Here is a 14,235-nt window from a genome sequence, read left to right on the forward strand (position 1 = left end):
AGCAGAATACAGTCATTGGCAAAAACAAAACAAAACACAGTTTCGCTTGAAGAAAAAGCCCCTAAACTTAAGTTAAACGAGGTAATTTAACAAAATATTCAAATCATACACTGAAATTAAGACTTGAGATGACACAGTAATGATACTGCAGAGTGTAGGTAGTAGTCACTGAAGTGGATTACGTTTCCATTACAGAAACATCTGCAGACACCAACAGCTTCACAGCTTTGACCACAACCACAAAATGATACTATCAGGGGATTAAAAACTGAAATGAACATTACTCATAAACTGCAAACAGCAAATCGCCCCCCTGAAACGTTTAACTAGAAACATCAAAGATTATAGGTTATCTAGATTTAAGTTTTACGTCCATAATACATCAAATGCATGAATCACTTTAAATAAACATTTTAACAGCAGTAGAGGAGGTCAAGTATCATAGTGTGAAATAAGTATATCCAACAACAGGCACACAGGCATCCCTACACGTAGGGATGAAAGTTACTAATTACATCATGCTTGTTATTTTAATTGAGGAGCCATTGTAGTTGCCTGTACATTTTGAGTACATTGGTATTTCTGCTTTTACAAATCAAGACAAAAGATCAATAGGAAAAGTTGTTTTGTGCCATTAAATAGCTAAAGTTATAAGTGGAAAGTGGAAAACCTCCCACCAGATCAAAGTGCATGATTAGCTATTAGCGTCTAGCAATTTCAATGGATTTTAATAAAATGGTGGATAGTTTTACACAGAAACTGTTTGCAAACATGAAATAGTCCATTATGTGTGAAGTTTTGTCTGTATAAACTGCAGACACACTAATATGTAACATAGCACATGTAGCATATGTCTAGTGTCTGGTATTTTGATGATAAAAAGCCGGATTTTCATACATCTGCTGACATTACTGAAATAATATCCAGAGTTTTAATGCTAAAATAACTTTTTTTCATTCTAACATTACTTGTGTGAGAGGGATGTGCTCTTAACTTGTGGAAGAAAACAGCAGAAATTTCATATAAGCTCACGTTACTTATTTAATGCTAATGTTACTTTATTATGCTAACAATAATTGTGTGAGGGGGGCCTCTGTGCTCTTTTAAATTTCATATGAACTAATCGCTGGTGGACTCAGGGGGAGGGTGGGGGGCAACCAGTCCCCCTGGTGCCCCCAAGGACAAAAAAATAGAGTGAAAGTGCCCTCTAAGGTGCCCGATAGTAGAGCAAACATGATAAAATGTCCTCTAAGGTGGCTGCACAAAGAAGAAAACATACCAAAGTCTTAGTTATGGGTAAATCAGGATGAAAGACCCTATAGAGGACCTCTCTCTATGTGACAATCTGAAATGAAGTGCCCTTATTGGTACCCTTGGTCCATTGATACCCCCACAAGCAAGAAACAAGCAACATGTCATGCCCTTTAAATGAAGAGGATGTAATGTACTGCCTTATGAGTTGCTGTTGTAATGGGGTGAACTGGAGGTTCTGTATGGGTGCCCTTCTAGTGAGAAAACAATAAAAAAAAGGAAAAAGTGCCATTAAGGCATACTGAACATACTGAAGTGCAGAATTGGGTGCCCTTTCAATGAAAAAAACAAAAAAAAACAACTCAATAAGTGCCCTCTAGGGTGCCCCCACATGTGAGAAAACGTGATGCCATGATGAGTGTCCTTTTAATGAGCAAAAAACTGTGTCCTAAAGGTGCCCTATAGGGTGTATGGGAGAAAAACATTGTGAGGTGAAGAGTATATTCTGAATCACCCTATAAAATGACATACCCCCTCTGATAGCCTGAGTTCGCCACTGATCCTAATTTTACTTTTTTTTTTAAAGGTGCAGTTTGTAGAATTTAGTGGCATCTTAGTGGAATGGACTTGGCAGAAATCGAATGTAATATTCATAAGTATGTTGTCAGTGTATAATCACCTGAAAATAAGAATCATTGTTTTTGTAACCTTAGAATGAGCCTCTTATATCTACATAGGGAGCAGGTCCTCTCCCATGGAGCCCCCCATGTTGGACCACCAAGTTTCTACAGTAACCCTAGCCCAGAAAGGAAAAAACAATTTTACTTTTTTAATGCTAACACCACTTTTTTATGCTAACCATACCTGTGTAAGAGAACTGCTCTTGACATGTGGAGACAAATAGCAGAAATTTTAGATATGCTAACATTACTTTTTTATGCTAATAATAATTGCGTGAGGGAATTTTTGTGCTTTTTACATGTGGAGGCACATCAGAAATTTCATATATGCTAATTGGTCTTTTTTAATGCTAACATTACTTATATAATGCTAATCATAATTGTTTGAGGCGGTTTCTGTGCTCTTAAAGTATAGAGACAAACAGCAGAAATTTCATATAACCTAATTTTACTTTTTTAATGCTAACGTTACTTTTTTATGCTAACGATAACTGTGTGAAGGCACTTCTGTGCTCTTAACGTGGAGACAAACTGTACAAATTTTAGATATGCAAACATTACTTTTTATGCTCTTGTGGAGGCAACCAACAGGAATTTCATATATGCTAACATTACTTTTTTATGCTAACCATACTGCATAACTGCTCTTGACATGTGGAGACTGAGCAGGTAACTCCTGGTCTGAAACGTGAAGCCAATGCAGAAGTGCCCTAAAACTGCTTTCTTTCTAATGGCCACTGGCTGCAAAAAGAGGTCTGATTGTATGGAAGTCTATGAGCAAATTTTTGTTTCAATGGTTTTAAGCCTGTTTTTTGCTGGCAAAAATTAGCATTAGCATTAGCATTATCACAGTTAACCATAGACTGTAAATGCACCATGCTAATCAAGCTAACAGCTAGTGCTAGGGTCAGCTCCACCCTCTCGTCCAAATATGGTCACTTCTGACTCCAAAAATCAAAGATGGCAATGGTCAAATCCAAGATGATGACGGTCAAATCGTAAACCCGAGGCTTCAAAACGGCAGCCCACAAACCAATGGATGATGTCACAGTGGCTACGTCCATGTTTTTTTAGTCTATGGTCTCATATGTGACGTGGCTGCTGTAACACTGCAATTTCCCACTGGGATGAATAAAGTACTCTATCTTTAGACATTCACAGACATTCACTTAAAGGGATAAATGAATAAATACAAAGTTAATCTTGGATACATGTATTTATTATACTGTGATTGAAAAGGTATCATGTCCAACATAATACAACCTCAGACGAGATTGATATGTTGTTTTTTGAACAGTTTTGTCTACCTCATGAATCTCCAATATGTTATGTGCTGGTACACCTGCACACCTAACTTAACACTATTGACTAATGGAAGAAAAATGTTTTAGTAGCCTGTACGATTCTTGCCGGGTCTTTGCAGTTGAATCAATACCACAGGAACACTGTCTGCATCATGAATCATGCTCCCTTCCCATCATTTACATGCAACTAATGGCATCAGTATCCATCTCTGGGGGACATCTTATCAATTCAAGACCTTCCTCATATTATAAGAGATCATGGAAATATGCTCCATAGATATGAAAATTGTCCCTCTACAGCTAGCAGAATATGGCAAAGACACTTTGTCCCTGCAGCTCTTCATTTTGATGCAAATGTGAGGCAGCCTTGCAGGTTCGAAGTGGGGGAGGGGGACCAGGGGAAATGCAATTGAGGGATTTCTTTGTGAGGCCCGACGCAAATCCCAAATGTTCTCAGGGTTGAAAACAAAAACAGCATGGGTGCTGCACCGGCCACGGTGGCCCCTTCAATAGATGCACCTTCTGCCACACAAAAGCACCGAGGGCTTTCTCGCCAAACTGTGCTTCCAAAATATTCCGTTCTTAGAGATCCGTTCCTCATACTGTTCAGAGTTGACACTGCTGAGAACATGAATCCAGTGCTCATGAAGTCCACTGGTTGTATAGTAGACTTTTTGGTGCAATAGTGATGAAGGGAGTCAACCTGTCAGTCAGAGACGCCCACTGGTAGCCCTCTGGCTGGTTCCTCTGACTGTATGAAGCCAGTGTACATGGTGGCATGTGGCTGGGATTAGTAAATTTCACTGTGGATTAAAATCTTTCCAACGCCTCCATGGCCACTCACTAAAAGAAAGGAGTCTGAAGTTCCAGCAAAGATCCAGTGAGCACTCTGGGCCCATGGTCTCACTTAGCAGGTATGTTGAAACTTTTCCTTGTTGCTTTCTACAGTGAACTGATGATGTAAGGATTTACTAATCAGACTTTGTGTGTTTTGGTGTTTAAATGTACCAAATGTTTTTACTTTATTTCTCTTAACAGCGCAGACGAGTCTGATATCTAATACAAACAGCATGGTTTTATCTTAAGCTGCTTAAAAGAAAGCAACTTAAACATTTTTATGTCTTTGAGATTATAAATTTAAATATGTTACTGTCTCTAGCTTTCCCACTGTGGTCTCTCTCAGAGTATACAATAGTGGCTTTGCCAATTATGTAAGAGAAATACAAAGAACTAGAGGAATCAGATGGTAAAAGTACTCTAAACTCTAATTAGGGCTTAAAAACAACACTGGGAAGAAACTGTTTTTTTCCCAGTTTGTCCAACACTTTGCATCTTATGTTAAAATGATCTATAGGGGTGTATAAACAATTAAATATATGTGTCTGTTTGGATTTGTGAGTTAATAATTACAATACTTTTGTGTGATCAGAAGCTGTTTATACTATACTAAACACTTGTTAACAAAGATATGAAGTAGGTTCTTATTAAGATTACTGTTAATGTGTGTGAACCTTTATGCCAAAAACAAGTGTAAATCAAATTATAGTACTTTTTTTTCAAAACAAATAGATTTCTTGGGTGTCAATCTTGAGTCTAATCAGATACTGTTATGTAATGCTCACAGTGGAGCACATGGTGTATACTGCACAGTACAAACAAGTAGTACCCTCAAAGTACCCTCAAATAAATACACATAAACATCAAATAACAAACATTGTGTGTGCCTATATTGGACCTAGGTCTGTACTAAACAAATGTACTTCTCTTCTAATGATGAATAAGGAAAATTAGATATAATAATTACAATACAATAATATCAATAATAAAAATATGTTTATGTGAAAACTCTGGCTGACATGTACAAAATATTCTTGAGATATAAAAACACCTCGGCACTGTTGGTTTAGCAAACATTACTCAAACCGAGGTAAACAGACCATTTGTTGGACACTAATCCACAAGTTTCTCCTTATTCAAATCTTGGGTGTTGTATGCTGTGCAGATTTTAATGCCCTTTGAGGTAAACTTGTTATTTGGGTGATAATGATGACATTGACTCGAATTGACCGTTATGAGGTGATGTTCTGCTTTGAAATATATAGATGAAGCTTTGTGATAATCTTGTGTTTGCTTCTTGTAGCTCCAGGATGTTCCAGCTGTTCCAGGGTCACATCCAGCCAGCTGGGCATCGAAGCCGCAAAACCCGTCTGGTCACCAAAGACGGGCGCTGCAACATCGAGTTCGGCAATATAGAGTCCAGTAACCAGTTTGCATACCTGGTGGACTTTTGGACCACCTTTGTGGAGATCCGCTGGCGCTTTGTTCTCCTGTTGTTTGTGGCTTCATTCACTGGCAGCTGGTTCATTTTCAGCCTGTTGTGGTACTGGATCGCAAAGAGCAACGGGGATCTGACCGGACAGAACCGCACAGATGAACATGTCCAGTGTATAGACAATGTTAACGGCCTAACAACGGCGTTCCTCTACTCCTTGGAGACCCAGACCACTATCGGGTACGGTGGCAGGGCGTTGACTGGGCACTGTGCTGGCACTGTAGCTCTAATTATCATCCAGTCTCTCATTGGCACCTTCATCAACTGCTTCATGTGTGGGGTCATCTTGGCCAAGATCTCGTTACCTAAGAGAAGGGCAAAGACTGTCACCTTTAGCAACACGGCGGTCATCTGCTTAAAGAAAGGCAGTCTGTGTCTCCTCATCAGAGTGGCCAACCTTCGAAAGACTTTATTAATTGGCAGCCAGATCTACGGCAAGCTGCTTAGGACCACAACCACACCAGATGGAGACACCATCATTCTGGACCAGGTGCACATTGACTTCATAGTTGACGCTGGCAAGGATAACTTGTTTTTTGTTTGCCCTCTGACCCTCTACCATGTGATTAACAGATCAAGCCCATTCTACGACCTGTCAGCCAACACTCTTCTGCTACAGGACTTTGAGTTGGTGGTCTTTTTGGACGGGACAGCCGAGTCCACCAGCTCCTGCTGTCAGGTCCGAACCTCCTACATCCCACAAGAGATTCAGTGGGGGTACAGTTTCCTGCCCATCATCTCCCGCACCAACACGGGAAAGTACCGTGTGGATTTCTCAAACTTTTCAAGGAGCGTCCGGGTCACCACACCCCACTGCGCACACTGCTTCGAGACAGACGTGGACGAGAGAAACCATAACAACCACAATCACAATAACCAGCAAAAGCTGGGGATCGATAACTTGGGGTTTCAGGTGATTGACATTCATGATGTAATGGACATCACTAGAATGTGAGCAAGTAGGATGAGAAGTTTTGTGCTGACTAAAAATAATGAATCAGGATGTGGTAAATTAAGTGTGAAAAGCTTTGTCTTTCCAACTTCCTCTAAGCAAGGTTTCACTGTTAGTCAGACTGTTTGTGAAGAGGAGTGAATTGTTGAAGAAATATTTGGCCAGACTGCCTTCTCCAGCAAGCTCTCAAGTGAACATGTGAATTATAATCGACTCGTTTGCCTTAAACAGGCAAAACATTCAAAGTTGTTAAACTGTCTGGAGGAAAATTCAGACGTGAACGGGAGTTAAGCTCTTGCCCAGCGGCTCATTACAATCAAAGCACATTTGGGACTTGTGACTTTGTCTAGGTAATGGGTCGAAGAAGGAGGAAGAGGGAGGAAGAGGGATTGAGGTTTTGATGTATAGAAAATGAAAGGGGTAAAATACTGGATGGCACAGTGGGTGCTTTTTGAGAAGATTAAGGTCTGAGCCTGTTGTAATGAAAAACTGTGTGCTATAAGGGCTGGAGTGGAAAAAAAGTAGGACAGGCCTTTTGAGTTTTCTCATTATTTCAACTAAAACAGTAACTGTATGCTGTTTTTTGTATGCCTTGATAATTAGGAAACTGTGACCATAGCTGTTAAATGTGATGATTTTAACTGTGACCAGTCTACATTTTGTAGATCATACTGTGTTCACTGTAACTCAGGGAAAATAACATCCTTAGTTGAAATAAACCTTTTTTTCCACAATAAATTGACTCATTGTTCAGTTTTTTTTAAATATATCTTTTGCTGTTCTCCACATTGAATATATCATCAAAATGTGTTAGAAGTACATCAGAATAATGATCATATCACCCATCAAGAGTGGTTGAATGTATTACATTTACTCAAGTGCTGTCCTAAAATAAGTTTAGTGAAGCATAAACTAGAAATATTCAAGTTAAGTACAAGTACCTCAAAATTGAACTCTGTAGGCAGCGAACAAGCATAAAAACTTGCAAAGAGCTGACATTTCCACCAAACTTCAGCCTGCATTACATATCTGAAAGTCTCATTTAGACTTTCAGTATTCTGTATAAGAAGGTATATGACAAAATGAAAGCTGACCACAAGTTGTTAAAACTTTTTAGATGTGTTTTGTTGTTTAAAATGTGAATGACATACAACCAATACTGTGAGTAAGATTTATAGTCAAGGAGGTGCCTTGATTACAATGTACTGTATTTTGTTCCTGACATTGATGTAAATTGAACAAAAATACAAGCATAGAAGAAAACACTCAAAGTATGTATTTTGATTTTTAAACCAACCAACAGTGACAGTAGCTTGACAAGATGTATTTACTGAAACGTGTTTTCGCCTTTGCACAAGTGGTGATAATATTTGCAATAGTCAATATCCAATCAGTCGAATGTGAGAGGGTAAAAAAATGAGTGAAGGAATATGTATTTAAAAAAGTTTCAAAGGATGAAATAATTGTTAGAAACACAATACAATACACTAAAAGTTCCAGAGGGCAACGTAATCTATGTCCAAACAGCTAAAAAATATAAATGATGGAGTAATTCAGTGTCTCAGTACTTATTATATTTGATATCTGGAGCGTTTGGGTTCAAATATTATTTCCACTATTACAAAAATACTATCTTGTCATCCCAATTACTTTGTGTAAGTGTCAGACTTGTACAACTTGTACGACCATGTAAAAAAAACACACAAAAAAAACCATCCCTGGTTGGAATCTGGCCAGACTTTTCTCACATGCTCCCTCCTTTCATCAAACATTCCTGTCTCGCTCCACTACTACATGAAAGCAGTATTCAAGCCAAGTCAAGACAATTTGATATATAAAGCCCATTATCACAAATCACAAATTCGCCTTAATGGGCTTTACAACCTGTACAGAATACAACATCCCCTATCCTTAAGATTCTCGAATGGAAGAAAACTCAGGAAAAGCAAAAAGGGGAAGGATCCGTCTTCCAGGACAGACAGACATGCAGTAGATGTGTACAGAATAGACCAAAATTGCGATATAGAAATACAGGAGGACAAAATTATAGATAGATTGTAAACATGTATGAAGAATATGATCAGGATGACGTCAAGCAACTTCCAGGTGGCGCCAAACAGATGCAGAACCAGAGAGTGACATGACCTCCTATCAGCATGGTAAACGGCTGTATTTATATAGCGCTTTTATCCAAAGCACTTTACAATGTTTCTGCAGCTCATTCACCCCTTCACACACACACACACTCACACACACATACACACTGATGGCAGCAAGCTACCATGCAAGGTGTTGGCACAACCATCGGGAGCAATTTGGGGTTCAGTGTCTTGCCTAAGGACACTTCGACATGTGGACAGGAGTCTGGGATCGAACCACCTCCTGACCTGGAAAAAAGACAGACTACACATAAAGACAAGAAACAAAACTCAGGCACACCATTCACACAGCAGCCAGCACAGAGAGAAAGAAGAAAACCATTCACATAAGCAAAAGAAACAGACAAGGACATCGTCCACATGGGAGAGAGAGAAAAGAGGTGAGGCTGAAACTCCTGGAGGATGAAGATCCGGATCCAAAACATCTGGAATTGCCACTAACAGCCAGGGAAGCAGAGCAGTCCACGCCTGAGAGAAAAGAGAGGACAAGGAGGAGAGACAAGGGAGAGAGAGAGAGTGGCAAACAGCTTGGACGCTCATGTACTTATGGGTCAGAGAGACGTCATGGTTATCAGAAAGTTTACAGTAACCTCATCAGCAGGACAGACATGTTTTTTTATAATCAACACTTCATTTGGTTTTTGAGCAGGCACAACAGCTTTAAACAATAGGCAATGGTAGAAACAGAGAGCTCAAGGCTTCGTTAACATAATAGAGTACAAGTAAATAATGACCTAAAAAAGAAAAGGGGGAATTATAATGGCAGCATAGTAGCTCAGGGCCATAGCAATGTGGAGCATATTCAGTGTGCTAGAGAATACAAATAAGATGCAAATAAAAGGGCTGTTATTTGATTGTGAGAGGTTTCAAGGCCTTTTTATGTGACTGAAGTATCTGCTCTATTTCAGACTATATCTATCAACCTAATAATACATCCTGAAGCTGCTACGATTCAGGACAGACGTGGTTTTGAAGTAATCAAATAATGAACAACTAATCGAGAGTTAAGGCAACAACGCCATAGAGGTTTTTAAAAAGCTGTGACAGCTGTCCGCGCCACCAGAGAGCATCAGAGCACTGCCATGATTTTGCATGATTAGCATAAAAATATTGTTATAAACAATTAATTCAGAAATTTAAAAAAAAAAAAAAAAGTGTTTTTCTCCAGACTGCCCCAGTTCTGCCAGCAGCCTCTCTTTCATATGCTCATAGATGTTTGAAAAGGTTCAGCCTGTAAACTTTTGATGTTCGCACTTTTCCCCAGGTGACCTTCAGTTTCCTGATGGCAGCAGACAGCAGCAACAAAGCAACACCTGATACAGTCATCTATCGCCGCATGTGGCGGTGATGGACCTTGTTGTGTCTCTGCATGTGTTCTAGCGGGGAATTTTAAGAGTATAGCTCCAACATTTCTGTCAGAGAGGCAGAGATTTCTGAAATGCCTTTCATCCCATTTGGATTTACAGAGGCAAGTTAACTGGGTTTCATCTGCATAACAATGAAATGAGCTGTTGGAGGGATAGGCACAGTGAGTCTGAAGCAGCTGGGAAGAAAAAAAAAGACCAGGCAGAGATGAGAGAGCTGAGTGGAGGGTACAGTAGTGTTTTTAATCTGATGGAGCCGAGGGCTGGTTCACTGATAATAGAAACATACAGTATGTGCACACACCTGCATATATCTTCTACATATTTTACCTGTATTTAAACATTTAGACCCTTTACCTCTGCTGCCATACACGCCTTTATATACCAAATATAACTTTGAACCATTACTTCCAAGCATTAATAGGGAAAAGACATCCTTAAATCATATCAGATCATATTTTTTTTAAGTTAAAGATGAACACAAGTGAAGTTTCTGTGATTGTTTTTATATGTTTTGTTACTAATTCAAATTACTGGTAATACTCCAAACACATGTTAATTTACATCTTATTTTCTTTAGTGGGAAAAAGGCAGCATCCATTTTCCCATTTAATTCTAATTACTAACTAACTATTGATTTAGAGAAACAGGCTTTTTTGTTTGTGCACAAAACAAAAAGTATTTGTTCAAATTTTGCATTGAGGGAATACGTTGTTCTGTACGGAGGTGTTAAAGGGCCACATAGAAAAAAATCTGAGATTTTGAAAAAAAAGATGTAATATTTTGAGAAAAAAGTTGTAATATTTTGAAAAAAAAGTCGTAATATTTTGAAAAAAAGGTAATATTTTGAGATAAAATTCATAATATTTTGAGAAAAAAAATCGAATATTTTGAGAAAAAAGTGGGAAGATTGTGAGAATAAAAAAATTGTAACGTTAGGAGAAGAGAAATATGTTTTGACCTTTGATCCAGAACTTCCTTTCTTGTCACGCAATTTTGGAAAAAGGGTAAAATATTACAAATAAAAAACTAATAAAAAAGCCACTATTAATTTATTTTTTAATGTATTTAATACCAATTCCACATATAGCTTATATTCTTTGATAGCTTTGTGATTAACAGTGTTTTTTCTTTCCTCTCCTACCTTTTGTGTGTGTATCTGTTGATCTGGGTGGCGAGCTGTTGCATACAATTGCCCTTACAGGAATGAATAAAGCTGTATTGAAATTAACATTGCAAGAATAAAGTTGTAATGTGTACTTCAGACTGTATACCGGTCAAAGGAAAGTGACATCTGAGTCCAAACACAATTGTTTTTGCTGAGAAAAATAGTAAATGCACAGTATTTATCAAGAAATGCTAAATCACATGCAATCTAATCTACTCTAATTATAAAATACATTTTGCTCTAGAAACATATCAATGTTTTTCTTGTAACACTGACTTTATTTTCACAATATCATGACTTTTTCCTGTAATATTGTTTTTATACTAAAAATATTACAACTTTATTCTCATAACATGACTTTTCCCCTCAAAATTACAGCTTAATTCTCATAACATTATGACTTCCTTTAAATATTACATCTTCATTCTTATAATCTCAGATTTTTTTCTTGTAACAGTGGCCTTTATATTCCATCATAGTTCTGAGAAATTTTGCTGTAACTAACCTTGAACATGCCGTCTTTAACCTGGCTTTTACTAAAACAGATCAATCAAATAATCAATCAATTAAATACTTTTTTGTAACTAAACATAGCACAAAAAGTGAGGAAATTTGTGTTTGGTAGATTATTTCTTTGTTGTAACAATGCTTCTTGGCAATAAATCTTATTGTATTGGCAGAGAAGATTTGGAATATTTTTCATGGGCGCAACCCACATACTCAGCTCTGCTGCTCATCCCACAAATACATGTTCTTTACAAATGTGGCACCATTTAAAAGGGAAATAAACAGGCTTTCCAACGGTATAAGATTTATTGCCAAGACGCATTGTTAAGAATAGTCTACCAAACACAAATGTCCTTACTTTTTGTGCTATGTTTATATATTTTATGCAGCCACAATAGCAACAGAAGAAATACAACGGAGACGAATAATTACAATTATCATTTCTAGAAATCGATCAAACTGTTTGACCTATGAGAAAGTGGAGGACAAATTCACTCAGAGTGGCAAATGTACTTTATTGACAACTCCTGGATCCATATGGGGAGCAAATGGAAATCATTTCACATGTAAACATATCGTATAAGGTCACTTGAATGTTGGAGTGTTGGCAGGACACAGACTGTAGCAAGAAAAGATGTTATCCCACTGAACGTCTTCTTCAATAATATGTCAACATGATCATATTAGTAGATTTCTTATGTAAAGCCGAGCATGCATAAGAACTTTCCCAGCAGCCTCCATTAGACCATTTAGTACCCTTCTTACAGTATAATATTAATAACAGTTGTCAGATCAATCACATAGATACAGAACAGTTTTTATGCCCTGAAGTGTGCATATCCCACTTTATAGATGATTTGTGATTTATACCAGACACATTTCATACAATAAACTGTTCACATCTCACTGGTGACCAACACTTTTAAAGGAATACGCCACATTTTTGTTGCATTGTCCCATCGGACAGCACCAGATAAACACTGAGAACATATTAAACACCAAAATGCTGTATTAACACCCAAGTATACACAATGTTGACTGGGAGAAGGCTGTTATTATCCAAAAAAAAATTTGTTTTTGTGCCATTAATTCATAAGTCAACAGACAGTTCTGACACTTCATTAATCATTTCAGTTATTTACCAAGCAAAAAGCGTTGCCAAACATTGTCTGGTGCCAACTTCTCAAATGTGAGGATTTGCTGCTTTTCTCTGCTTTATATCACTGTCAATTTAATATCTTTGTATTTCAGACTGTTAGTCAAACAAAAAAAGCAAATAGGAGACGTCAACTACAACATCCTGCGGGGTATTTTCACAATTTTCTTGCTTTTCATAGAATAAAGAACAGACCAAAAATACTCAACTGCTTAATCCATTATGGAAATAATCATTAGTTGCAGCCCTATTAAAAAAAACTAAATTAACCTGTGTATTCATTTGTATGTTAAATTATTTCAAAGCATCTTCAGCAAACATTGAAGAGCTGTTGAAGTTATTTTTGTTTTCCGTTGACTGTATAAGCAGCCATGTTCAGTAGAGTTTCTTCATGAATTGTTGTTTGAGAAAATCAAGGGACTTGGAAGGTTGTATTTAAATCTTAATTTTCTAAAATATTGAGTAGAAAATTCCATCTTCTGACTTATAATTAGATGAACTATAACACACAATTAGTTATTTACATTTATAAGGAGTTTCCAAATCACCTGAGCTGCATATCTTTGAACTGAGGGGGGAAACATCACGAGAACACGAGGAGAAAAAGCTAATTGCACTCAGAAAGGACCATTACATTACTACAGCTTGCTAGCTGTGAGGCACCAGCACTAACCACTGAGCCACTGTGCTGCCTTTTAATTAACTATTTAATGATTAATTAATTAGTGTTACTAATAGAGTTACTTCTTATCTACGCCCTATTCCTGGCACGTAATTACCACTGTGCTTTATTGCTCATTTTCCAAGCAGACGCCATGTTCAGTTCCCAATTAAACTGACACTGAGTGGCATCTGCCTGTTAAAAGCAGCAGTTGATTCTGCTTATGTACATTTTATAAATTCCCTACACTTTGACTGCATATTATTAAAGCTTATCTGGCATTAAAGCTGCAACAAGTTTTTATTTCCACACCTCTGAGATAATGCATGTGACCTCTCAGTTAACCAAGCAGGTAGTTCCTGATCTGTAAAGTGAAGCCAATGCTAAATGGAGAGCATGAATTATTAAGAGAGCGAATTACTAAATCAAGAACACAAATTTGTCCTTTTTTTCCTACATGATCCCTCCTGGGCTCTGTAAATTTCATACAGTGAATTTGTAAAACTGATGTATGTATGTAAAAGAGAATAAAGAGCTAAAAAAAAGGTGCTGTAATTTCATTTAATGCTAATATAACAAGACTAAGAGTCTATGCTAGCAGATCTGTGAGGCTGTACTTTGAGCTAAAAGCTAACGTCAGCATGCTAACGTGCCAATGTTTAGCAGGTTTAATGTTTACCATCTGAGTTTAGCATGTTAGC

At 37.6% G+C, this 14,235-nt stretch overlaps 1 protein-coding gene across 1 annotated transcript; it reads left to right on the forward strand.

The window, feature by feature from the left end:
* The first annotated feature begins 3,018 nt into the window (after window positions 1–3,018).
* kcnj1b (potassium inwardly rectifying channel subfamily J member 1b) lies at window positions 3,019–7,304 on the forward strand. Its single transcript, XM_067608806.1, has 2 exons — window positions 3,019–4,149; window positions 5,376–7,304. The coding sequence occupies exons 1-2, from the start codon at window positions 4,133–4,135 to the stop codon at window positions 6,520–6,522; spliced, it is 1,164 nt and encodes a 387-aa protein (XP_067464907.1). The 5' UTR covers window positions 3,019–4,132; the 3' UTR covers window positions 6,523–7,304.
* The last annotated feature ends 6,931 nt before the right edge of the window (window positions 7,305–14,235 follow it).

This window comes from Thunnus thynnus, chromosome 13 (genome assembly GCF_963924715.1).
Source record: "Thunnus thynnus chromosome 13, fThuThy2.1, whole genome shotgun sequence".
Lineage (NCBI taxonomy): Eukaryota > Metazoa > Chordata > Actinopteri > Scombriformes > Scombridae > Thunnus > Thunnus thynnus.